The sequence below is a fragment of the Saimiri boliviensis genome, chromosome 3, assembly GCF_048565385.1.
Source record: "Saimiri boliviensis isolate mSaiBol1 chromosome 3, mSaiBol1.pri, whole genome shotgun sequence".
Taxonomy (NCBI): Eukaryota; Metazoa; Chordata; class Mammalia; order Primates; family Cebidae; genus Saimiri; species Saimiri boliviensis.
The window spans coordinates 80533855-80560352 of NC_133451.1; the positions used below are offsets into that span (position 1 = coordinate 80533855).

A 26498-nucleotide genomic window follows, 5' to 3' on the forward strand; every position below is an offset into this window, starting at 1 on the left:
TGATCTGGTACTCCTTTTGGAGGTTAATTTCTAGATTACCAAAGGGAAATGTTTTTCACATGTGGTCCTGGGTTATCTCTGTCAGAATCACCTACGATAATCACCTTTTTAAACTTAGAGTTCCAGGCCTCCTTTCCTGCCACTATCCTACCCCAACCAAACCCAGTAAGTCAACATAGCTAAGGGTGAGGCCCCTACATAGTTCCCAAGTATACTTGGTGACATGTCTGTACATGTAAGTCTGTGAATCATTACTTAGGAGAAGAAAAAGAGTTAGAAAATTTACCTATGTCATTCAGATTTCTTTTTTTCTTTTTCTTTCTTTCTTTCTTTCTTTCTTTCTTTCTTTCTTTCTTTCTTTCTTTTTTTTTTTTTTTTTTGAGAAGAGTCTCACTCTTTCACCAGGCTGGAGTGCAGTGGTGTGATCTGGGCTCACTGAAACCTCCACCTCCCAGGTTCAAGCAGTTCTCCTGCCTCAGTCTCCCAAGTAGCTGGGATTACAGGTACGCACCACCACACTTAGCCAATTTTTGTATTTTTAGTAGAGACAATGTTTCACCATGTTGGCCAGGATGGTCTCGATCTCTTGACCTCGTGATCTGCCTGCCTTGGCCTCCCAAAGTGCTGGGATTACAAGTGTGAGCCACTGGGCCCGGTCCATATTTATTTTTCTAGTCACCTTCCTTCACTTTCTTTCTTTCTGGCTTTCCACCTGTTTTCCCACAATCTGCAGAAGCTGAGATCAAAATGAACTAAGGGCATTAAATATCAGGTGTTTTAGGGATTAAAACATTTAGGAAAATCTACAGAAAGGCTGGTATTCATAGCAACCACCAATCCTTTTATCTCAATTTCACATCTCACCTGGTACTCGGATTTTTGATGAAGCCAGTGTTTATGAAATTAGGACAGAGACATGTTGTTTTGACTCCAGTTGTTTTTAAGGCAGCCAGTTCATCTGTCAAAGCTCTATGAAATCCAACAGCAGCAAATTTGCTTGAACTGAAAATAAAGAGAGAATTTACAAAATAATTCAAGAATTCTGACATGTCTGCCTGTTCTCAGTTCAGCATGGTCCTCTGCAGAGCAATATGGATTCCCTGAATCTCAGGCTCCAGTCCAGACCTACTGCATCAGAGCCTACATCTTACAGGATTCTTAGGTAAATCTGCAGGCATATTCAGGTCTGAGAAGCACTGACACAGGAGATTTACTGTTTCTTAGCATCACTTATGGAAAAAGAGCATTTCCTTTAAAAGCCTTTTAAAGAAAATTAGCAGAGTATTTGTTTTTGTTGTTGTTTCCATAAAATTCAGTGTCACTATAAGCTGTTCCTTACTTACTTTAAAATGTTCATGGAATTTGCTGAAAACTTTTCCTGGAAGAATCCTATTCTTCCTTTAAGTCACAGTTTCACTTCCTCAAAGAGACCTTTCCTAATCCCCAGTCTAAATTATTTTCTCATTATATAGTAATTTTCAGTTTTCTACGATAGTATCTATCTCAGATTTGTAACTGACCATTCATTTGAGATTGTTTTTTTTAAAACATCTGTCCCTCATACCTTTCCTACAAGCTCCATGACTGTTTTAGTCACCAGTGAATCTCCAGGACCTAGCACAGTGCTTGGCTCTTAGGTGCTCCTTGAATATTTGTCAAATGAATGAATCACAGTGCAAAGCATTTCTTATTCTATAGCTCTTTCATTTGGTAATAGTAGTGAAATTACTTATTCTAAAAGGACGTTACTTTCTCAGGTTTTTCTTTTTAAAGAGCATTATTAAGATATAAATTCATATACATACAAATCATTCACTTAATGTATAGAATTCAATTTTTTGATATATTAACTTAAAAAATTGTGTTACATATCATGTAAAATGTGTCATTTTAACCATTTTAAAGTGTACAATTCAGTGGCATTAATCATCAGATAATCTTTTATTCTGTTAAATCTGTATGAATTAGCAATTATACAAAGTAGCTATAAATTCTGGCTAGTAAATCAATGCTTTGGAAGATAGAAAGCTGTGGAAATATCTCTCTTACCTTTTTAAAAAAAGCTTAGGTACATGCTGAAGGTGATATAATTTGGCTGTGTCCCACCCAAATTTCATCAACAATTGTAATCCGAATTGTGATCCCCATGTGTTGAGGGAGGGAACTGGTGGGAGATGATTGGATCATGGGGGTGGTTTTGCCCACGCTATTCTCGTAGTAGTGAGGGAGTTCTCACGGATCTGATGGTTTTATAAGTGTTTGGCAGTTCATCTCTTCTTCATTCTCTCTCTCTCTCTCTCTGTCTCTTGTTCATTCTCTCTCTCTCTCTCTCTCTCTCTCTCTTTCTCTCTCTCCCTCTTTCTCCTGCTACCAGGTAAGATGTGGATGCTTCCCCTTCCTCTGTGATTGTAAATTTCCGGAGGCCTCCCCAGTCATGCAGAACTATGAGTCAATTAAATTTCTTTCCTTTATAAATTGCCCAGTCTTGGGCAGTTATTTATAGCAGAGTGAGAATGGACTAATACAGAAGGCTTAAAAGAAAGATTGCTAGATTAAATTATATGAGATAAAAAGCTTCTATATATTAAAATACAACATACATAAAAATCATATCTAAAATTGATTACTATGTGCTAGACACTGCCCTCAGTTATTCTGATGCATTGTGAAGTTTTTTTTTTGGGGGGGGTCTTTATCATTCAGGTCTTTATCATAAATTTTGTACAGTGATGTACTCATAGCTGACTTCTACCTTGGAACTTCTGTGCTCAAGCAATCCTATCACCTTAGCCTCCCAAGTAGTTGGGACTACAGGCATATGCCACGACACTTGAATAATTATTTTATTTTATTGTAGAGATGGAGGTCTCACGATGTTGCATAGGCTGGTCTTGAACTCCTGGCCTCAAGTCATACTCTTGCCACAGTCTCTCAAGGCACTGGGATTATAAGCATGAGCCACAGTACCTGGCTTATTCTGAAGAATTATTTCATTTAATCTTCCTAATACCACTACAAAACATATTATGATTCTCATTTACCAAAGGGGAAACTGAGATACAGAGGGGTTATCAAACTTGCCTGGAGATACAAAAACAAAGTGGCACAATTAGGTTTTACTGGTGGGTAAATCCAGGTTTATGTATGATACCCTAAACTTTATTAACGCCAATCATGTTAAGAGGCAAGTGAGAAACTGGTAAAGCATTTGCAACATATAAGACAAGGACAAAGTTAATATATGGCAACTTTTATAAATGAATAAGACAATACTCTAATAGATAAATGGCTAGAGGACATTTATGGAAAAATAATAATATATAAATACCAGTAGATATAGGCATATAAAATGATTTACTTTAGGAATAATTCATATAAAAACAAAGTAAAGCAAGACAGAATGTCACTGTCTCACTGGCCAGGAGCTCCAAATTATCTTGGGACCTCAAAAGAAAAGGGATTTACCCAACCCATAGCTGTGTAAGGGTACAAACCCATGGCAGCGCTCGGCTTAAAAAAAGTCTTATCTGAGATTCCTTATAAAACAGAGTTCCATCAAAACCAATTAAAAGGCCTATTTGAAAAATAATTATTCTCACTGCACTTTATGCAAATAATCAGCCAAGTATAATAAAGCAAATCAGTCTTACCATAATTTGTCTTTAATAAAAATGGGAAACTGGAGAGAAAATATTATATTTCAACAACTATAGCCTACTTGTAATTAAATTATGGTCTCATTAGTTGTTTTTAAGTTTGTTTCTGCAATTTAGGCTAACCCTGTTTATTCCTGTAAACCAACCAGAAATCTCTAACTGCTGCTCAGAAGAAACAAGACAGATGGGTAATGTAAACGTCTGGATCAGTATTCTAATCCTAGGCACGTTGCAACCAGCTAGCAACCCCATATCAGTTTGCTATCAACAGTTGCCCAGTTCATGGAAAGTCCTCTAATTTAGTTTATTTGGAATAACTTTACTTATTTTGCTTTACTCTCATGGAATATATTGCTGTTATACTCTTTGTGTAGGGGCACAGATAGGCTTACTAAAAGTTTTCTTAAACTAAACATTTATTAATCTCCCAGATATCACCTCTTGTCAAAACTCAAGAGTCATGAATGGCTCTTGCCATACTGATGCTTTCTGACTAAACTCCTCTCTACACTGAACACAAGAGACCCTAATAGTTAGACAGGAATGTCATGGCCCCATTCAGTCTGAAGAAGTTACGAAAGATGAATTTTCATCCCTCTGCAACTCTTAGGATTAAGGGTTCTCTTATAAAAGGGATGGGGGAACTATCAGAGGTGTGTGAAGCAGAACAATTCTATCTTGAATAGGAGTTGGGTAAAATGAGGCTGAAATCGACTGGACTGCATTCCCAGATGGTTAAGGCATTCTAATTTACAGGATGAGATAGGAGGTCAGCACACGATACAGGTCATAAAGACCTTGCTGATAAAACAGTTTGCAGCAAAAGAGCCAGCCAAAACCCACCAAAACCAAAACGGCAACAAGTGTGACCTCTGGTCATCCTCACTGCTACACTCCCACCAGCGCCATGACAGTTTACAAACGCCATGGCAACGTCAGGAAGTTCCCCTATATGGTCTAAAAAGGGGAGGCATGAATAACCCACCCCTTGTTTAGCACATCATCAAGAAATAACCATAAAAATGAGCAACCAGCAGCCCTCGGGGCTGCTACCTCTATGGAGCAGCCATTCTTTTATTCCTTTACTTTCTAAATAAACTTGCTTTCACTTTGCACTGTGGAATCCTCCTGAATTTCTTGTGTGAGATCCAAGAGTTCTCTCTTGGAGTCTGGATCGGGATCCCTTTCTGGTAACATTTCTGCATGATGAGATTATCCATAAATTTTGTTTTTTCTTTTATTAAACTGTATTTTCTGATTTTACTTAAGTGACCAAAAATGCAAGAATATATTGAAACTCAGAGTTAATGATCTTGAGTCTGTAAAAGGAATAATATATTTTTGAACTTTAGGGTGAACCTATATACAGAGAGACATATATATATATATATATATATATATATATATATATATATATATACACATGTATGTATGTATATGTATATGAATGAAAGCTAAAAGTGAGTAGATTTTTGCCCCCTGCACTTTGTAACATTACATCAAACTCCTTCTTATTAGAAATAGTCTAAATTGTTCAGACAACTTGGAGGGCTGAAAAAAAAATAGTCTGAATTAGTATTGCTCATTCCAAATTCTTCTTCTTCTTTTTTTTTCCTTTTGTGTTGAGATCTTACTTTGTTGCCCAGGCTGGAGTGCAGAGGCAAAACCGTGGCTCGCTGCTGCCTTGAATTTCTGGGCTCAAGCTATCATCCCACCTCAGCCTCCTGTGTAGCTGGGGCTATAAGCACACACCACGACACTTAGGTAATTTAAAATAATTTTTGTAGAGACAAGGTCTTGCTATGTCACCCAGGCTGATCTTGAACTCCTGAGCTCAAGCAATCCTCCTGCCTTGGCCTCACAAAGCCTGGGGGATTACAGAGGTGAGCCACCATGCCTGGCCCCAAATCATTCTTTTAAATAACATTTTATTACAAGCTCATGATCAGAACTCAGTTTTGCTGAGCATTCCAATACTGGTATCTTTCATGCTTATAAATTGGCTATTTGGGTTGATACAATATATTAGTCAGCTAATTATTTTCTTTTAAAAATCAAAATACTTGTGAACAAATTACTTGGTAAGCAGCAAAAAACATTTTAGAATAGAATAAAAATATTCACCCTTCCCCACCAAAAATTCAGTTCTTTTATCTTGTATTCTTCATATTAGACATTAAAACTGTTAAATTACAAACTCTTAAAAAGAAATTAAACTATGTTTTCCTAAGATAGGTGACTAGAACTAGAATACATTCTTTAATGTGGCTGTAGTAACTCAGGACAATGACAGGTGAGGGCTGAATTACAGAGAAAAGAATAATCTTATTTTCCCTCTCATTTCATCCCAACAATTAGGCATCAGAGCTTATGTGATGAATTCCACTGGGGCAATGCATTCTGGAAGCTAAAATTAGAGGTGGGTCCTCCCTGTTTTGTGTGAATATCAGGAAGTGGAATTGAAATGTAATACCAACAGGCAACCTCCTGTTATTGAACACTTGCAGGATTTCAGATTTTATACTAAGGGCAATACGTTGTATGATTTAAACCTTATGTCATTCTAATAAGTTAGATATTTTTATTAACCTATTTTACGGATGAGGGAAATGAAGCACAGAGTAGAGTAACTTGTTTAAGATCACACAGCTGGTGAGTGATTGAGTCAAAATTCATAAAGCCATTATAAATGACATTACATCATTCATAAATAATATTTTTCCTGGAAGCAACCAAATGTTCATAAATAATAGGATGGACAAATAAATTGTTGCCTGGTCATTTGAAACAACGCTATGCAGCCATGAAAATGATCACACTATAGCTACCAACCACAACATGGATAAATCTCACAAATACAGTGTGATTCCATGGACATAAAGATCAAAAATAGGCAAAGTTAGTCTAAGGTGTTATAAGTCAATATAGTGGTTACCTTTGGGAAGGAAGGAGGAATTGGTGATTGGGAAGGATTCCAAGAGAGGGCTCTGGGGTCCTGTAATGTTCTATTTTTTTGACCTGCATGGAAGTTAAATGGATGTATCCACTTTGTAGTAACACATTGAGCTGCACATTTATTATTTCTTCATTCTTATAAATGTATATCACGTGTCAATAAAAAAGGTTTATGTTTAAAAAAGCAATGTCTCAGTTTAATTGCCTAATTGTTAATAATATCTGATAAACACTGCTTTCTGCTGGCAGCAGTCTTTAGTGCTTCTCTGTGAAAGTCCTGTTATTGATTAGATGTTGAGAAAAACCAGAGCTGGCTGAGTTGAAGATAACTGTGGTCAGTAAGGATCACAGATTCAGTAGCTCAGGCCAGTGATAGCTGAGGATTCTCAAGAGGAGTTCAAGGGTCAGCAAAGCACAGCTCTGTACAAAGCTGGAAGTGTACAAGCCCCTTGTATGGCCGCAACCCTGCATATTAGCCCGAATGACACCCTGGTATGATTTCTTAAAAGCCACTTCTCTTCTCAAGCAATTTGACTTTCATCTGCTGGAAAAATCCTTCAAGTCTAACGGGACTTGAATGTGAATACAACATGACAGAAAATAGTGTATTGCACAATCTGCACAACTGTGTGTGTCATCCCTGCTTTGACAGTACCTTATGAACCCTTTATTTCTGCCGAGAAAACATCATCACTAATCATGAAGATAAATTTCTCACAAAAAGCACATTTTTCTCTTGGTTTTCCATGCGAAACACTCATAGCATTTACTATGCAAATGGAATAGGCAGCATGACAGGGCTCCCTGCCCTGCTGGGTTCTCTGATTCTCCTTGCCTATCTCAGTGCCTGGTTACTAAGATAAGAGGCTGGGGGTGGAGTGGGAGGATGTTGTGTAGCACTGGGGGAGGGGCAGGGATTGCGGGAGAGGGACAGCATCTGTAACCATCTTTCATCAAGAAAGTGAAATAAATGCGATATTTTATTAGCCTGTGATGGCTGGGTTAATCACTTAACTTAAACTGGCTCTGAAAGAGACAATACACAATCTTGATGTCATAGTTCTGTTCTGTGACTGCTTCACTAGTTGTTTCACCTTTTTTTCTTTTTGAAAATTCAGTCCAAGCCTATATTTATTTATTTATTTATTTACTTTTGAGACAGAGTCTCACTCTATCACCCATGCTGGAGTGCAGTGGTGCGATCTCAGCTCACTGCAACCTCTGCCTCCCAGGTTCAAGCGATTCTCCTGCCTCAGCCTCCCAAGTAGCTGGCACTACAGGCATGGAGCAACAGGCTTGGCTAATTTTTGTATTTTTTGGTGGAGATGGGGTTTCACCATGTTGGCCAACTGGTCTCGAACTCCTGACCTTAGGTTATCTACCCTCCTTAGCCTCCCAAAATGCTGACATTACAGGCATGAGCCACCACACCTGGCCCAAAGTCTATATTTATTTAAAACTATTAGAAAATGAATATATGAAAATATATGTTCAGAAAAAAAAAGAGAAGGAAAGAAAGGAAGGAAAAAATATAGATGAGCAAAAAGAACAAAATAAAAATCACTTAATTACTTGTCTTGCCATTTCCTAAGAATAACCACTTTTTAGGTGTGATTAGAATAAAACAGTTTGGTATATATGCTTGCAAATGCAAGTTGCATAAAAACAAATTACCCACCTATGCCTGTGTCTACATATTTACTCATATATCTATAGCTACATATATAACTATATCCATGTTTTTAGAATTTAGATATTTAATTCCAAAGGAGAAAACAAATTTGAGCATTACATTATATATGCATAAATATTTACACAATCATCATTCAACGTTTAAAAAGTTATTATTTGCTTAAACATACAATAAATATTCAGTAAAACATAGAATATAGCCAAGAACTGGTAAGGTGTGTGTAACCAGTAGAATCATCCCAGATACAGTGGCCTTACTGATCTGCCCAGTGGAGTATAGGGTCACTGTGAACTGCTATTTCAAGATTTTCCATTATTACAAGGGCATGCTTTTTAAAATGGATAACCATTAAAATTTTTTTAAAAAGCAATTCCATTGCTTGGATTCTTTTAATGTTTAAAATTCCACTTTTAGAAAATTAATATATGGAAATATATGATCAGAAAAAAAGAAAGAGAAGGAAAGAAAGGAAGAAAAAAAGAAAATATAGATAAACAAAAAGAACAAAATAAAAATCACTTAATTACTTGTCTTGCCTTTACCTAAAAATAACCACTTTATAGGTGTGATTAGAATAAAACAGTTTGGTATATACCCTTGCAAATACAAGTTGTATAAGAACAAATCACCCACCTACATCTAATATTTTGTTTCTGCAAAAATTTACCCATTTTTACTGATATTAAAAATTATTAATATTCATTTTTATTACCATTGTTAATAATTAACACTATTACTCTTGTTTTGTAATTTATTGCAGTTAAAAAAGATGAAAAATGCTTTAAATGTGGTTGGCTCATAACTGAATAAATTTCCAGCTGCCACCTCTAGCAGGGTCTTCTGGAAAGGGATCAATGGTTGATAATGCTGTTAGACAAGAGACTTTGTGCAACACTTTCTGCCTATTTTTTTGACAACTTCCAATAATACACTGGACGACTTCAAGTCTAGCATGATTATAAAGAGGGCTCTCATGAGACAGGGTAAGAAATCCCACACACAAGGTGAGCATAAGAACCAGTGAAGGAAACACATGTTCACATACCAGTAAGCCAGTAAGAAGGGAACCACGGTGTGTCCGGCTGCTGAAGCCACAGTGACAATATGGCCGTGATTATTCTTCATCATGGCTGGAAGAAATGCCTTTGTAGTCTAGAAATAGTTTTTATTAAAAGAGAAAAAAATACTATATTTCAGACTCACAGACCCATTGGGAATATTTTTAAACAAAAGTATATATTTTTTAACATTGATCCTGGCATAAATGAAAAAAATATAAAGTAACTCACAAATGCAGCAACAATAAGGTGACGGGATATGATGCCCACATTAGAAAACCTAAGCAAAACAATGGCTACTGAAAGTTTGAGAATCCATCTCATTTAAATTGCTAAATTCAGCCAGGCTTGGTGGCTTACGCTTGTAATCCCAGCACTTTGGGAGGCCAAGTCAGGCAGATCACGTAAGGTCAGGAGTTTGAGACCAGCTTGGCCAACATAGTGAAACCCCGTCTCTACTAAAAATACAAAAATTAGCTGGCCATGATGGCATGCAACTGTAATCCCGGCTACTTGGGAAGCTGAGGCATAAGAATTGTTTGAACCTGGAAGACGGTGGTTGCAGTGAGCTGAGATTATGCCACTGCACTCCAGCCTGGGTGACAGAGAGAGACTCTGTCTCAAAAAAAAAAAAAAAAAAAATTGCTACATTTTATGTTCTCTAGCCCTCCCCGTCTTGTTACTGATGTCTTCCATTATATTATATATTGAATAGGAATAATAATCTAGAGTTATCAAAAGAATTTACATTTAATGTGAAATTGTTTTTTAAAAAGTTTGGTTATATTATCAAAATACAGATATGAATAGCAGTTTTCTATTGATCATGAAATAATTCATGCAATAAGTACTTATTGTGCACCTACTATGTGCTAGGGATGAAAAAACAAATAAGATAATACCCAGCTAGGTGCAATGGCTCACACCTGTAATCCCAGCACTTTGGGAGGCTGAGGCAGGAGGATCACTTGAGCCCAAGAATTCGAGATCAGCCTGCGCAACATGGAAAAAACTCATCTCCACAAAAATACAAAAACTTGCTGGGCATGGTGGTGTACTTCTGTAGTCCCAGCTACTAGGGAGGCAGAGGTGGGAAGATCACTTGAGCCCAGAAGTTGAGGCTGCAGTGAGCCAAAATCACATCCCTGCACTCCAGCCTGGGCAACACAAAGAGACCCTGTATCCAAACAACAACAACGAAAAGAGAGAGTAACCTATATTTGAGCAAACATAAAAACATAAGATATATGTCAGTAACTTGGCAATATTAACATAAAATAATACTGCATTTTTATCAACCCCAATATACTTTTGAGATTGGTCATCCCAAACTCACATCCAAGAAAACTTTGAGGGACCTTTTTAAGAACTGGTTATTTGGGCAATATTCGGAGACTTCAGAAATACACATAGCGTATGTACATACATATAATATAAGACTTTCAAAGGTGAGGTTTACAATAGGTTTGCAATTTTAGGGCCAGGAAATAACATGAGGCCTGAGCCTCGTACGAATTTGAAAGTCAGAGCAGTGGCTCATGTCTGTAATCCCAGCACTTTGGGAGGCTGAGGCAGGTGAATCACTTGAGCCAGTCAAGACCAACCCTGGGCAACATGGTGAAATCCTGTCTCTACTAAAAATACAAAAATTAGCCTGGCATGGTAGCATCTGTAGCCCCAGCTACTTGTGGGGGCTGGAGTGGGAGGATCTCTTGAGCTTGGGAAGTTGAGGCTGCAGTGAGACAAGATCACACCACTGCACTCCACCCTGAGCAACAGAGTGAGACCCTGTCTGAAACAAAAAAGGGAATCTGAAAGCAAACTAGATTCATCTTTATAAAATCACAGATGATGACTTAGGTAGTCCCCAACTCCTTTCTTTGCCTCTAAAAAGGATCACATAGAGATGTGAGAACCAAGCTTAGAATTAAAACATATACAAAACCTGGCATTTATTATTAATTTATTATTGTTGTTATTAATATTGTCAGTGAGGAAGAATGACAGAATTTGATCATAGCATAAAAAATGGTCTCTTTGTATAATGTTATCCCCGGTGCTTGAAGAAAACTTTAGCATTGATTTAATACTTACTTACGTCTGCTGAAAGCCCCACTTTAATCTTTGGGATTTTCAAAAGTAATATTTTTGTAAAAGAAATCATACTCACCCAGAAATGTGCAAGTACATTAACTTCAAAAGTCTTTTCAATCTGAGGATCTTGTGTAGCAAACAAATCTGATGTGTAGACTACACCAGCATTATTTACTAAAATACTAACATCTCCAACTTCTGCTTTCACCTTCAAAAAACAAAATAAGAAAAATATATTCATTAAGAGGTGTGAGGGTAAGTTTATACACAATGGCTATTTTTTTTTTAGGCAGATTCTTGATCTGCTACCTAGGCTGCAGTGCAGTGGCAAAATCTTGGCTCACTGCAACCTCTACCTCCCGGGTTCAAGTGATTCTCCTGCCTCAGGAGTATGTGTTTTTCTGCTAGATATGGAAAAAAGTGATTTTGTAATCCAAGTGTCAACAGGGGAAAAAATCCTTTTGATTTTAGGCACTTATGTCCAAAATAGATCTATTTGCAAGTGTATCAGGTGGAAATTTTCTTTTGCAATTTAGTCTCTTGACTTTGTTCTATTGACTCCAGCTTAAGAGGCATTTGGCTAAGTAGCATTTTTTTAAAACGTTACCTCAAAAGGTAAGCAAAAAAAGTTAAACTGATGTGGCAAAATCAGGGACTACTATGGAGACTTATGGGAAATTGATTACATTATTAAGCTGGCCACATTTTCTATTTCTATTGATTTTTGTGGTCTCTCTGGTCTATTGTTCAATCACTCTCCATTACGTGGCAGTAGGTTTAAGGGTGAAGAGTCATTTCCTTGGATCTCGAGTCGAGTTTTGGCTCTGCCACTCATTATCTGTTGAACCTTGACCAAGTTACCTAACCTCTTAAAACTTCAGTTCTTCCTCTGCAAAATAGAGATAATAATACAAGTTCCTTGTGAGCTGTTATGGAAACAAATGAAATCATGCCTGTAAAGGCACTAACACTGTATCTGGTACACAGAGTAAACTGCTATCACTATCATTATCAGTATTTCAAAACCATTTATACTTGTCTAAAAGTAACATTTTTTTGTTAGTTTTTGTTTTGAGACTGAGTCTTGCTCTGTCACCAAGGCTGGAGTGCAGTGGTGCAATCTTGGCTCACTGCAACTTCCATCTCCTGGGTTCAAGCAATTCTCCTGCATCAGCCTCTCAAGTAGCTGGGATTACAGGCATGTGCCACCACACCCGGCTAATTTTTTCTATTTTTAGTAGAGATGGGGTTTCACCATGTTAGCCAAGATGGTCTCGATCTCCTGACCTTGTGATCCACCTGCCTCGGCCTCCCAAAGTGCTGGGATTACAAGCGTGAGCCACCACCCCCAGCCCAAGTAACATGTTTTAAGATTCTCTTCTTGATCTGCTCAGGTGTCTATGAAGGTACTTAATATAAAAATATAAGCTGAGCGTGGTTAGAGGCTCATGCCTTTAATTCCAGCTCTTTGGGAGGCCAAGTCAGGCAGATCACTTGAGGTCAGGAGTTTGAGACCAGCCTAGGGGTGGAGGTTGCAGTGAGCTGAAGTCATGTCACTGCACTTCAGCCTGGGTGACAGAGGTTAAAAAAACAAACAAACAAACAAAAAACACCAAAAAACCCCAAAATACAGAAATATAAATATGAGGTAAATAATATAAAAATACATATGTGTGTTTTTCTAATATACATGCATGGTTTGTGTGTTTTCTCTTGAAAATTCTATTTTGTTATTGATTCAGAAGGAAGAACATTTGAGAAATTAAAATGGTTATGTGGAAGGGCTTATGTAAACCCTTACGGCCAGATTTCAAAGGTTGCTGCACCTATCATATGTGAAATGATTTCAGTTGAGGAAATATAAACAATAGAACAAGGCTAGCTGCTAAGAGCAATAGAAGGGATCCACGGACTGTGCAGACTATTTGCAGGCCAGGCATGGTGGCTTACATCTATATTTTCAGCACTCTGGGAGGCTGAGGCAGGTTGAAGCCAGGGGTTCAAGACCAGCCTGATCAACATGGTGAAACAGCATCTCTACTGAAAACACAAAAATTAGGTGGGTGTGATGGTGGGCACCTGTAATCCCAGCTACCTGGAAGGCTGAACTGGTAGGATTGCTCGAACCTGGGAGGTGGAGGTTGCAGTGAGCCAAGATCATGCCACTGTATTCCAGCCTGGGCAACAGAGCAAGATTCCATCTCAAAAAAAAGAAAAAAAAAGAAAGAAAAAAGAAAAAAGTCCTGATACTAAAATGGCTACATCAAAATAGGTACTTCAAAATATCTGATAATCACATGGCCTTGTATATACTCTGTTTAGGTATATAACCTTAGAATGATTTCAATAAAAGCACTGTAGTTAAAATATATAAAATAGGTTAAATAATAAAATTACCTTTTTCACAACAGCCTATTTCCAGATGAGTCTGTCAACTAATGGTTTTTTTTAGGTAACTAAGAAAGTTGGGCTAGTAGATTGCCCCTAACAATGACTAATGACAAAATTATATAGAAAATATTGGTAGTTCCATTATAGTACTAATAACTAATATTACAAAGTGACTACTGTGGGCAAGTACTGTTCTAAGTAGTTTACATCATTAATTCATTTAATCCTCATTTGTAACCCTATGAGGTAGGTACCACTGTGATCTCCATTTCATAGTTGAGTAAACTTAGAAAGGTTAAGGAACTTGCCCAAGGTTATATAGCTAGTATTAATTAGAAAAGCAGATTTTAAACCTGGGAGGCTAGCTCCAGAATTCACGGTCTTAAACACTATTCAATATGCTCGTTTCTATGAAGGATGATCATTGTTAATTTAAGTAAAATAGTTATTGATAATGCAGTTTTTTTGCCTGTAGGTCTTGCTGTTACTGTACTCCCTCCCAGGAAAGGTATTTTCCACCCCTGGCCTGGCCATTTCTACTTATTCTTTTTTTTTTTTTTTTTTTTTTTTTGAGACAGAGTGTCACTCTGTTGCCAGGTGCCAGGCAGTTGTGCATTCTCAGCTCACTGCAACCTCTGCCTCCCGGGTTCAAAAAATTCTCCTGCCTCAGCCTCCCGAGTAACTGGGACTACACGCACGCACCACCACGCCCAGCTAATTTTTGTATTTTAGTGGACATGGGGTTTCACTATGTTGGCCAGGATGGTCTCGATCTCTTTGTCATGATCCACCTGCCTCTGCCTCCCAAAGTGCTGGGATTACAGGTGTGAGCCACCGCGCCCATCTACTTATTCTTTTAACATAGCTCAAACCTCACCAATAATGCAAAGGTATCAGTTAGAAGTAAACGATACAGATTTAAAAATAAAAGTTAAAGATGAACTCAGGCCGAGCATGGTGGCTCACATCTGTAAACCCAACACTTTGGGAGGCCAAAGTGGGCTGATCACCTAAGGTCAGGAGTTCGAGACCAGCCTGGCCAACATGGTGAAACCCCATTTCTACAAAATCACAAAAATTAGCCGGGCATAATGGCACGTCCTTGTAATCCCAGCTACTCGAGAGGCTGAGGCAGGAGAATTGCTTGTCAATCCGGGAGGTGGAGGTTGCGGTGAGCTGAAATCTTGCCATTGCACTCCGGGCCGGGGTGACAGAGTAAGACTCCATCTCAAAAAATAGAAAAAAAAAAAAAAAAAAAAAAAAAAACCTCAAATCTAAAATTCCATAAACAAAGAGGTTTCTGGCTGAATAGGAATCTTTATACTGCACTGAATCGGAATACCCAGAGGTCAAGTCCAGGAATGTATTTTAAAGAATCTGCACAGGTAATTCTGATGACTTTCCTACCATTGAAGTATTTCGTTAACAGGTACAAGTGAAAATGCATTCAGAGTGAAACCTCATTATATACAGCGCATCTCAATTGTATCTAGAAAAGGCAAATAATGCTTTGTAGAAAATCTGCTGGGACTGTGACTCACTCCTGTAATCCCAACACTTGGGAGGCTGAGGTGGGTGGGTCACCTAAGCTTAGGAGTGCAAGATCAGCCTGGGCAACACAGTGAAACCCCATTTTCTACCAAAAATGCAAAAAATTAGCTGGGCATGGTGGCACACACTTGTGGTCCCAGTTACCTGGGAGGCTGAGGTGGAAGGATTGCTTGATTTTGGGAGGTGGAGGTTGCAATGAACCAAACTCATGCCATTGTACTCCAACCTGGGTGACAGAGTGAGACCCCTGTCTCAGAAAAAAAAAAAAAGAAAGAAAGAAAGAAAGAAAAAGAATAGAAAAGAAAAGAAATATCTCTATCTACAATAAAAACCTGATAAAGAATAGCTTTATTGTAACTTTCTAACCCAATTCTATGAATGGGCTTCAGAAGACCCTGTCAGTGATTCTGCAGTTGTCACCCAGGGATACTTACTGTATGATAATCATGGGTGAGGTGAGGGTGTGTGGGATGCAGGGTGCATAGGGTTCATTTGAGGCCCTGACCTCAACCTACTGAAGGGAAACCTCTGGGAGTGGAACCCCATAGTATATATATATATATGTATATATAAACAACTCCCTGGAAAATTCCAGAACATGGTAATATTTGAGAGCTTCAGTTTTCGGTTCTAGTTTTGGTTTTGCTATGAGCTAGTTCTATAACCTTGGACAAATAACAACATTTCTCATTTACTTCATCTACGTCATGTACAGACTGGGTCATCTCCAAAACATCTCTTAACTCTAACATGGTATGATTCTAACTAAACACAAAATTTCACCTTCTTTGCAGAGTTGTAAATGTCTTCTCGGTTGCTGCAGTCTACCATAAAGGTATGAACCTTGGCACCCAGTCCCCTGCATTTGGCAGCTGTTTCCTCCAGTCCGTGCTAGAAAAAGAAACAAAGAGGGCAAGTTAGTAACTGATATGAGCATATTATATCGACAGCTATAATATATATTTTTAAAAGTAGTGAGATTCCATCTGAATTGGGCAAGAATTTAACAACCCATTTTTGGCAGGTATATAAGCACATTTTACTTTTAGTGTTTTGACTAGCTTCTTTTATTTGGAACTGAGTTTAAAGCAGGCTTCTTAAAAGAAGGTACAAATCTTAAAATAGTAGTTTTACATTTACGAACTTTAAATACTTTGTGAATGTCAGTATCTCTGTGTATTACATATCAGACTTTAAAACATATAACATTAAACTTTTTTCCATGTCATTAAGAACTATTCATGAAGGTCAGTTTACTGGCTGCAAAAAGAAATAATGAGTTAACTACAGTTCATTAAACCATTCATTCTTTCAGCATTTTAATGTGAAAGTCATATTCACTGAGCTCAGAAGAACCTTGACACAAATATGAATGAGATAGAGTCCCGACCCCAAGGAGTGCTCTGTGTAGTAGAAAGAAACATAAATATCATAGTTAAGTAGGACCACATAATACTCTTATTGTTTTCATGATAAAGGATTGAATATTGTCAGTTTCAACCTAATACATTGTGATGAGTATCACAGCAGAGTTCTACACAGGGAGTTATGGGAACGCAGAGGGGCACACAATATAATTCTAGCAGCGGCTTGGTATGCCCTTTCACCTGCTTTCCCAGGGTAAAAGGACATGTCAGGCAGGGTGTGTGCAAAGACAGACAGGAGACTGGTCTTGTGGAAACCACTAGTAGGATCAGTGTTGTTGGATGGATCATTAAGTTCAAGGCCAGAAGATGTTCAGATTAAGGTCCCACATGTCATATTAAGTTTTATCAAAAAGTGAATGGGGAGCCACTGATTAAATTACAGAGTCAGGTTTATGTGTCGTATTGATTATTCTGGCTGATGTACAGAGGGTGAATTTTAGGGGTCAACACTGGAGTTAAAAAAATTTGAGAGGCAGTTACAGTAATTCAGGCAATAGATGACACAAGCTTGAGTTGTGGCACTAGTAGAAAAAATGTAGAGGAAAGGATATTCTTTAAAATATATGTTTAGGAGGTAAAATCAGTAAGACTTGGTGAGTAGATGAGGAAGGGTGGGGAGGAGCCACATCTGACATCTTTGCTTTCTGCTTTTGGTAGCTGGCGAGATCACGCTGCCACATGTCAGGCAGAGATGACAGGGAGATGGCAGATTTGAGGAAAGGGGTGATGAGTCCAATTTGGGGCACTGATTTTGAGTCAACTTAAATTCAGGATCACACCATTGGGGCTTTTTTGGTTATCTTTGTTTGTTTGCTTTTGGCCAATTTTTACCTTTTTTTTTTTTTTTTTTTTTTTTTTTTTTTTTTTTTTTTACTTTTAAGGGAATGTCTCAAAAGAGATCTTAGATTATGATCTAGTCTGTGCACTCTGCAGGCCAAGTATTAGGTTGGTGTAAAAGTAATTGCTGTTTTTGCCGTTATTTTAATGATGAAAACTGCAATTACTTGTGCATCAACCTAGTAATTGTCAGCTAATGCGCAAATGGGTAGACCCCAGGAGGACTCACACATTTACCCACAGAGAGGATGGTGAATCAGTGTACAAATTTGTAAACAACAACTACTGATACAGAAAGTTCAAATCTGGACAGCTGTGGGAAGAATTAGTAGTTTGTGTAGTGAGCCTGTTATCACAATAAAGAAAACAAGTTCTTTTTCTCTTACGAATCTCCCTCACAAACTGTAGTATACCCTCATGAGGAACTCTTACTCCTCAAGGGACATCAACATCTCAGGTAAACTTTATTTTGCCCTCCTATATGTAACCAGCAGCTTTTGGCATTTCCTTTTACAAGCATATTTTATTAATGTTGTATATACATACAATGGACTATTATTCAGCCTTAAAAAAGAATAAATTTCTGACACATGCTACGTGTACAACCTTGAGAACATTATGCCAAATGAAATAAGCTAGACACACACAAAAAACAAATACCATATGAGCGTATGTACTTATATGAAGTACCCAGAGTATCACATTCAGAGAGACATAAAATAGAATAATTGTTGCCAGGTCCTAGGGAGATGAGAGATACATTGTGGTGTTTTTGTTGTTGTTGTTGTTGTTGTTTTGAGAGGGAGTCTGGCTCTGTCACTCAGGCTGGAGTGCAGTAGCACAATCTCAGCTCACCACAACCTCTGCCTCCCGGGTTCATGCGATTTTCCTGCCTCAGCCTCCAGAGTAGATAGGATTAAAGGCACACGCCACATGCCCATCTAATTTTTGTATTTTTAGTAGAGACTAAGGGTTTAGATTTTAGGGTTTCACCATGTTGGTCAGGCTGGTCTCGAATTCCTGACCTTGTGATCTGCCCACCTCAGCCTCCCAAAGTGCTGGGATTACAAGCCTGAGATATATTGTTTTGATGGGTACAGAGTTTCAGCTTGGGAAGATTAAAAATGTCTGGAGAGGAACAGAAGAGATCACTGCATAATAAAGTAAATGTACTTAACGCCACTAAACTGTACACTCAGAAATGGTTTAAATGGTGTGTTTTGTCATCTATAGTACCATATTTTAAAACGTTTTTAAAAAGAATATTGTATTGACTGGGTTTTCTTCTTTTTGGAACAAATATATTTCCTTACATGAACAAATTTTATAATAAAAATTTATTTCCCACTTATTCTGTTTTCAGAGATTTGCTTATTACTGATTGGCTTTCTGTAGCCACCAAGCAACTGAATATGTGGAGGCAAAGATACCCTTCTTTCACATCTGCTGTTTCACTTTTGCCCTATTTCCTTGGTCCTCGTTTAGGTTGGTCTGCTCTCCACACTTTCTGAATTGTGCAATTTTTTTTTTTTTTTTCTGAGATGGACTCTCGCTCTGTCACCCAGGCTAGAGTGCAGTGGTGCAGTCTCGGCTCACTGCAGCTTCTGCCTCCCGGGGTCAAGCGATTCTCTTGCTTCAGCCTCCCTAGTGGCTGGAATTACAGGCATGTGCCACCACACCCAGTTAATTTTTTTATTTTTAGTTGAAATAGGGTTTCACCATGTTGTCCAGGCTGGTCTTGAACTCTTGACCTTAAGTGATCCACCCACCTTAGCCTCCCAAAGTGCTGGGATTGCAGGCATGAGCCACCGCACCCGGCCAGTACAACAAATTTAAGTTCTAAATTCCTCCAGAAAAAAATTCCAGACAGTGCTCTTTACAAAAAGCATTTGGTAAGAATATGTTTTATTTCTTACCAAATATCTATCTGTATAAATACCTATCTATCCAGAGAGATATTTGGTAAGAAATACAAAATAAGCAGATCTTCAGGAATAAAATGAATTCTTCCTTTAAAATGTTTTGCAGCACAGTACAATTGCTCATAATTTTTCAAGATTTTTCTTGGTAAATTTTTTCAAATATGTTTGTCTACTGTTACAACAAAGACCTTTACACCTATTACCTTGATTACTAAAAATGGAAAATTTTTAAATTCCTCCCATTATTTTTTCAGTTATTCATTAATTCAGTTTTTTCATTCAATAAATAGTCTTTGAGCATATGCTATATGCTCATCACTTACTGTAAATTTTGCTTTCCAAACTAATATTTTCCTAATTTAACTTTTTTTTAGGAGAAATGGTCTCGCTGTTGCTCAGGTTGAGTGCAGTGGCTATCCACAGGTGTGATCCCACTACGAACAGCACTGGAGCTCTGACCTGCTCCGTTTCCAACCTGGGCTGGTTCACCCCTCCTTAGCGAGCTTGGTCTCCTTCACGCTCACTGCCAGGAGGTTACCATCTTGATTCTGAACTTACACGGACATGCAGAGCACACCACATTCCAGAACACCTGGGCTCAAGCAATCCTGCTGCTTCAGCCTTCTGAGTAGCTAGGGCTACAGGAGCATGCCACCATGCCTGGCTACAAACCATTCTAACCAGACATGGCAATGAGAATAGCCAAGAGGTGATAGATGATCATAAAGCAGAATGAATAATTCCTGGTATCAGTCTCAGTGAAACAACAAAGCTGACCCCACCATTAATTCCTCCCTACATTAACGTTTGGCGTTTGGTACATGTGGACATTGCTATCCTCACTACATGGATTTTTTTTTTTTTTTTTTTTGTGAACCACATGCATGTTAAAGTGTGAGGAGTACTGGCCTGAGGCTCGTTCCAGAACTCCAATCATTGAAAGAGAAACCAAATGCAAATCAGAAAGCTGAGACAGAGTGACTTGATATATTGTACAAGAACTATCTATGCGCCCATTTTCCCCAAATGACTTTAGATGCCTGGTTTATGATTGTACAACTATTTTCAAACAATTTTGTGGAGCTAAGATAATGAATATTCTACTTTGGCCCAGATTGTCTAGGTTATATGCATATATAAAACACATATACAAATAAACAAATAACATTCGCCAAGAACTTCCTATTTGACACTATATTGGGCACTTAATAGGCATTTTAAAAATGATATCACCGAAGTGATTTTCAAACAAGTTCCTTTAGAATCAGTTTTTACTGATGATGTAATTGATCCTCAACAAGAACAAAAATCATGCCCAAGAACACATGGTTAATCAATGGTAGAGCCACATTTGTGAAAAGCAGCTCTGTGTTTTAATTTTTATTTTCAATCAACAGAGTTAGAAGATGTATTATTATTTTTGTCCAGGGCCTAGACTTTCTACCCATAATTATTATTGTAGTAGAAATTAAACAAAACTTATTTGAGATTCATTACTAAGAGAATCTGAATGAGAAAGATTTTGTGCCTAGACTCAGCAGTGGTGAAATATTTCCTCAAATGTTTTAGTTTTCTGGAGAGGCTCTAATTGGCGTTAACAGAGATTCTGCCCTTGAAGTGACTTTCAGTTTTCATCTCTGTGCATTCAGAAATCTGAATTTCAAGTGCTCTCTCACTTAACAAAGGTTCACCTTTCTTTTTTTTTTTTTCTGTTTTTTTTTTAAAAAAGAAAGAAACAGAAAAAAAAAAAAAGAAAGAAAGAAAAAGAATGAAGGAGAGGAAGAAAGAGGAAGAGGAAGAGGGAGAGAGAACAGAGTGTTGCTTTGTTGCCCGGGCTAGAATGCAGTCTAAAAATGGGTATGCCTATAATTGTGCTTAATAATGGAGACATGAAAATCCACTACATGGATTAATCTAAGAGATTGTCTTTGTACTCTAGGTGAAAGGGCCTTCCCTTTGGCCCCTCCCTGCCCTTCCAACTAGATCCAATAACAATCCAATACCACTTTTCTTCCTCATTCTCCAAGTATTCACAAGCCCAAGAGCTTCATGTCTCCATTTTCTGCTACCTGAACTGCTCCAAACCCGCACCCTATCCTTCCCCAATCAGGTTTAGTGGTTCTCAGACTTCTATAATTTCAAATCTATAAAATGGCAAGAAAAATAGAGTGGGGTGTGCATACCAGACTAGGATTGCCAAACTTTTGGCCAAATAAGGGCGCTCAAAACTAGCAAAATGACTCTCATATGTTATCATTGTAATTTCATTAACAAATATATTTTTTACCCACAAAAAAGTAGGAAGGATATAATCTCAAAATAAAAGATGAATTATGTAAATTAAGGTAATTTAACCTAATAAAAACTCACTACATTCTCCTCAATTTTTCTGACCATTTCTCCCAGTCTCTGCTGCTGCCAGCCTGGTCCGACAGTCCCCCTCCTGTCATCTTGTGCCTGGAGTATCACAGAACTCTCTTACTTTACTTGTTCCTTCCATTTTTTTCTCCTCTTAGGTCTCATCTAAGCCCAGCAGCTGGAGGATACTGCTCAATAGGAATGACCCTCAAAACCCTTCATTGACTCCCTAGAACAAAAAGCCAAAGTGCAGTAGTCACGTAAAAAAACGCAATCTAGGAGTATATTTTATTTACCCTAATATATCTAACTAATTATCATTTCAACATGTAATCTACATAAAAATTAACACAAAATTCTACATTCTTTTCTTCATACTAAGTCTTCAAAATCCAGTGTGTATTCCCACCCACAACACATCACAATTCAGACTGGGCACATTTTCAAAGTCTCAAGAGCCGCAAGAGGCTAGGAGCTACTACCTACCATCGTGTTGCACAGAGTAGATCAAGACGTTTCTTGTACTTCTCTCCCTTCCCTTAGTCTGTGCCAGGCTTTGCATTTGCTGGTCCCTCCCTGCAGGACTCACTGTGTTCTCAGCTTCTTCTGATCTTGGCTCAATTATTTCCATCTCAGTGAGGCCTTCCTCTATAACATCAGCACTCCCTTCCTACCCTCCCTACCATATACAGTCTTTTATCTGCTCTGCTTTGTATTTTTTTCTTTATACTTAACACCACCTAACAATTATACATTTTGCGATACAGTGTGGCATACTGCCCCTAGCTAATGAGACTCATGTCTTCCTCTATGCCAAATCCTCAGTTCTCCATTAGAACAGTGCCTAACAGATAATAGGGGCTCAATAAATATTTGTTGGATAAATGCATGTCACTCAAGATCAGAGAAAATTTTTTATAAACCAGCACTGGATATTGGAAGTTATTAACCTAACTAACTCTTACATGTATTTGAATTTTAGCTAAAACCACGCTTTGTCAAGGAATAATAAGAACTAACACTCCAGTGTGTTTACCTTATACCAGCCACTGTGCTAAATGCTTTGTGTGCATTATCTCATATCATAGTCCCAGCCTTTGAGGTAAGTATTATTTTATCCAAAAGTTGAGCAAGTTACCCAATTAAAAAATGAGAGCTCTGAATATATCACCATGCCAGACTGTGACCACGCTGGCCTAGGCAGGGCCTAGTTTGTATTATTCATTGTATTTGTAATTACTTTTTAAAAAATTGTTATTTATTTTATTTTATTTATTTATTTTTTGAGATGGAGTTTTGCTCTTGTTGCCCAAGCTGGAGTGCAATGGTGAGATCTCAGCTCACTGCAACCTCCACCTTCCAGGTTCAAGTGATTCTCTTGCCTCAGCCTCTCGAGTAGCTGGGATTACAGGCGCACACCACCACGCTTGGCTAATTTTTGGATGTTTAGTAGAAACAGGGTTTCACCATGTTGGCCAGGTTTGTCTTGAACTCCTGACCTCAGGTGATACACCTGCCTCAGCCTCCCAAAGTGCTGGGATTACAGGTGTGAGCCGCTGCGCCCGGCCTGCACTGGTAATTACTCAATGTCTATTTTCCCTACTAGACTGAGGTCATGGAACCTTATTTTCGGTTTGTCACCCTGTCCCTAATATCTAAAGCAGTAGATCACAAACATTTGTTGATTGCTGTCTTAATCAGCCACTCACTGGGTTAACTCTCATTTAACTTCATAGCCTTTGAATTATTGTTTACAGCACTGCATGTCAACTAATGCATAATGGATAATGTTTGAGGCCATCAGGTATCTTCTAGAAATCCCTTTGTTCATCTACCAAAGGTCAAATAAAAGGTTAGGGTCTCGGTTCTCTTCTCTTCCCTAAGCCCACACCTACACTTGTCCTCGGTAAAAAAAAACATTGCATTAAAAGGTTTTTTTCTTTTTTATTGTTTTTACTAAAAGATGCTTCCCTGCAACTACTTCAGTATCACAGGTCAAAGGTGATAAAAAAAAATGCTTTTTAAAAAAATTTGAGACAGGGTTCCACTCAGTCACCCAGGTTGGAGTGCAGTGGGGTGCTTACAGCTCACTGCAGCCTCTACCTCCCAGGCTCAAGCAACCTCCCACCTCAGCCTCCCGGAAAAGATGCTTTTAAAAATTATTCTTGGCGGCTGGACGCGGTGGCTCACATCTGTAATCCCAGCACTTTGGGAGGCCAAGGCAGGTGGATCATGAGGTCAGGAGTTCAAGACCAGCCTGGCCAATATGGTGACACCCTGTCTCTACTAAAAATACAAAAATTAGCCGGGCGTGGTGACGTGAACCTGTACTCCCAGCTACTCAAGAGGCTGAGGCAGGAGAATTGCTTGAACCCGGGAGGTGGAGGTTGCAGTGAGCTGAGATCGCGCCACTGCATTCCAGCCTGGCAACAGAGCGAGGCTCCGACTAAAAAAAAAAAAAAAAAAAAATTATTCTTGGCAATAACTATGACCATGTAGAATTGCTTTCTGTTGGGTATAATCTTTTAAACCACTTATCTCATTAACAACAAGTAGGACTTTCTCTTAACAAGCTTCTTACTCTTTATATACTAGGTAAAACGATTTCTTTTTCCTTATTTTTAAAATGGAGGGATCAATGAAATCAGGTTCAGGAGAAAATTATAAGTTATCCTTAGGGCAAAAATGGGGATCAATTTACAATGTCAAACTAGTGATGGGCAGTAACTGGGACTCTTACAACCTCTAGGTCTGTTTATCATGTGATCATACAACATATTAATTCATGCCCTCCCATCTGCAAAATGGCAATAGTAATTTTTTTTTTCTTCCTTCTTTACAGAGATGCTGTAAAGGGTGGCTGCCAGGAAAATGCAGGCGTGTCCACAGATTAAAGATTTCAGAAAGTAAAACATAGTAAGCACTGTTACCTTATTTATATCCCAGAGAACCAGCTTGCTTTTAAGTTTAGCAAATTCATAGGCAGTCAGTCTCCCAATTCCATGCCCAGCTCCTGTAATCAGGACGATTTCGCCGGTGACTGATTTTCTCCTCTTAGGAAGAAAAAGCTTCACGAAGGACTCTAGGGAGCAGAAGATCAGTAAGGGGAGAAGCAGGAGGATGTCCAGAAAGAATTTCATCCTTTTTGTGGCTGCGAGCGTCTGCTGTGTTTTGTTGTTTTGTTTTTACCAATCACTCTAACCTGCTTTTAGAGGGCCGCTGGATCTAACATCAGAAAGAGTAGGGACGAGAGCAAGGAAGAGCGAGCTTCGCTATGAAGAGAAACAACTCCGAAACCGTTCCTTCCGCTGGGCTGGGCTTTGCTGGGCTTTTGCAATTGGCTGCGGCTGCAGCGCCTGCTGGCTCAGAGATCTGGGAGGGACGAAGCCCAGACCCGAGCAAAGCTTCCTAGCTCCGCTTCGCGCGGCTGCAGCGCGGTGTGTGAGCGCGATGGTCTTTTCCCTACGTTCTCCCGGTGTCGTGAGCCGGCCTTGGAGGGTTCGCTGCTCACCTGTGTTCTTAACATTGGATAAATTCCGAGGATAACCGACAACGTCCGCAGGCCAGCTGCTTCTGTCAAAGCTGAAGGTTGCTCATCGCTAGATTTGGGATGCCGCTGGGCGCGGCCGCTCTCGCCTGTGATCCTGGCACTTTGAGAAGCCGAGGCGGGAGGATCGCTTGACCCCTGGAGTTCGAGATCAGCCTGAACAACATAGGGAGACCCCGGTCTCCTGAATTTGTTGTTGTTGTTTAATTAGCCAGGCGGGGCGGCGCGTGCCTGTAATCCCAGCTACTGGAGAGGCTGAGGCAGGAGAACCGCTGGAGCTCGGGAGGTCGAGGCTACAGTGAGCAGAGATCGCGCCACTGCACTCCAGCCTGGGCGACAGAGCCAGACTCTGCCTTTAAAAACAAAAAACTAGATAGCGGATGCAAATGTGGATTCCTATCTTAAAGGATCCTGAAAAGGCCAGTCGTTCTGCTTCCAGCTGAGAAATTAGGCGACATGACATTTTAGTTTGAACTAAGCAAGGTTTCTGGGGGACAGTTACGCTTTTACTCACTATGTAGACTTTGAAGTCCATCTAACAGATTTATTCATTTATAGAATAGGGGCATAAATACATCCTTACTCTACTTTTCTTCTCTATTTCTTAGGAGGTTTTTGAAAATCAAATAATATATGTGGAAGAACACTTCACTTCACATTTCCAATTCATTTTGTCTGTTCGAGAACAGCTATAACCAAGCGCCAGGAAAAAACTGTTACTGTATTAAAGGGATTGTTTCCACAAGGAAGAAGAGTATATTTGAATAACCATTTTTCACTTGACCTATTCTAGTTTGAAAAGAAAACAATATATATTGTACTTTAGGAATTTTGAATTTATTCAAGTGAATAAATAAATAGAAAGAAAATCATTTAGCCTAAATATTACCTATGTAACATTTGATTTTGTAGCCTATATGTATGTTAACTGGTGACTTGAAAAAATTCTAGAGATTGGTTCCTGGAAGAAAAGACCTAACTAGGGCTTGTGTGCAGTAATAGCTTAATA

General features: G+C 38.7%; 1 protein-coding gene across 1 annotated transcript in view; it reads right to left on the reverse strand.

Annotated features, from left to right (window-relative positions):
• Positions 1-25571, reverse strand: part of HSD17B11 (hydroxysteroid 17-beta dehydrogenase 11) — a 47512-nt gene extending 21941 nt beyond the window's left edge. The window contains exons 1-5 of the mRNA XM_039468266.2: positions 24873-25571; positions 16182-16289; positions 11533-11664; positions 9350-9456; positions 865-1002 (exon numbers count right to left, since the gene is read on the reverse strand). Of these exons, the coding sequence (XP_039324200.1) occupies positions 865-1002; positions 9350-9456; positions 11533-11664; positions 16182-16289; positions 24873-25082 (695 nt within the window). The 5' untranslated portion in view covers positions 25083-25571. The remainder of the gene's footprint in view (positions 1-864; positions 1003-9349; positions 9457-11532; positions 11665-16181; positions 16290-24872) is intronic.
• Between the last annotated feature and the right edge of the window lie 927 nt (positions 25572-26498).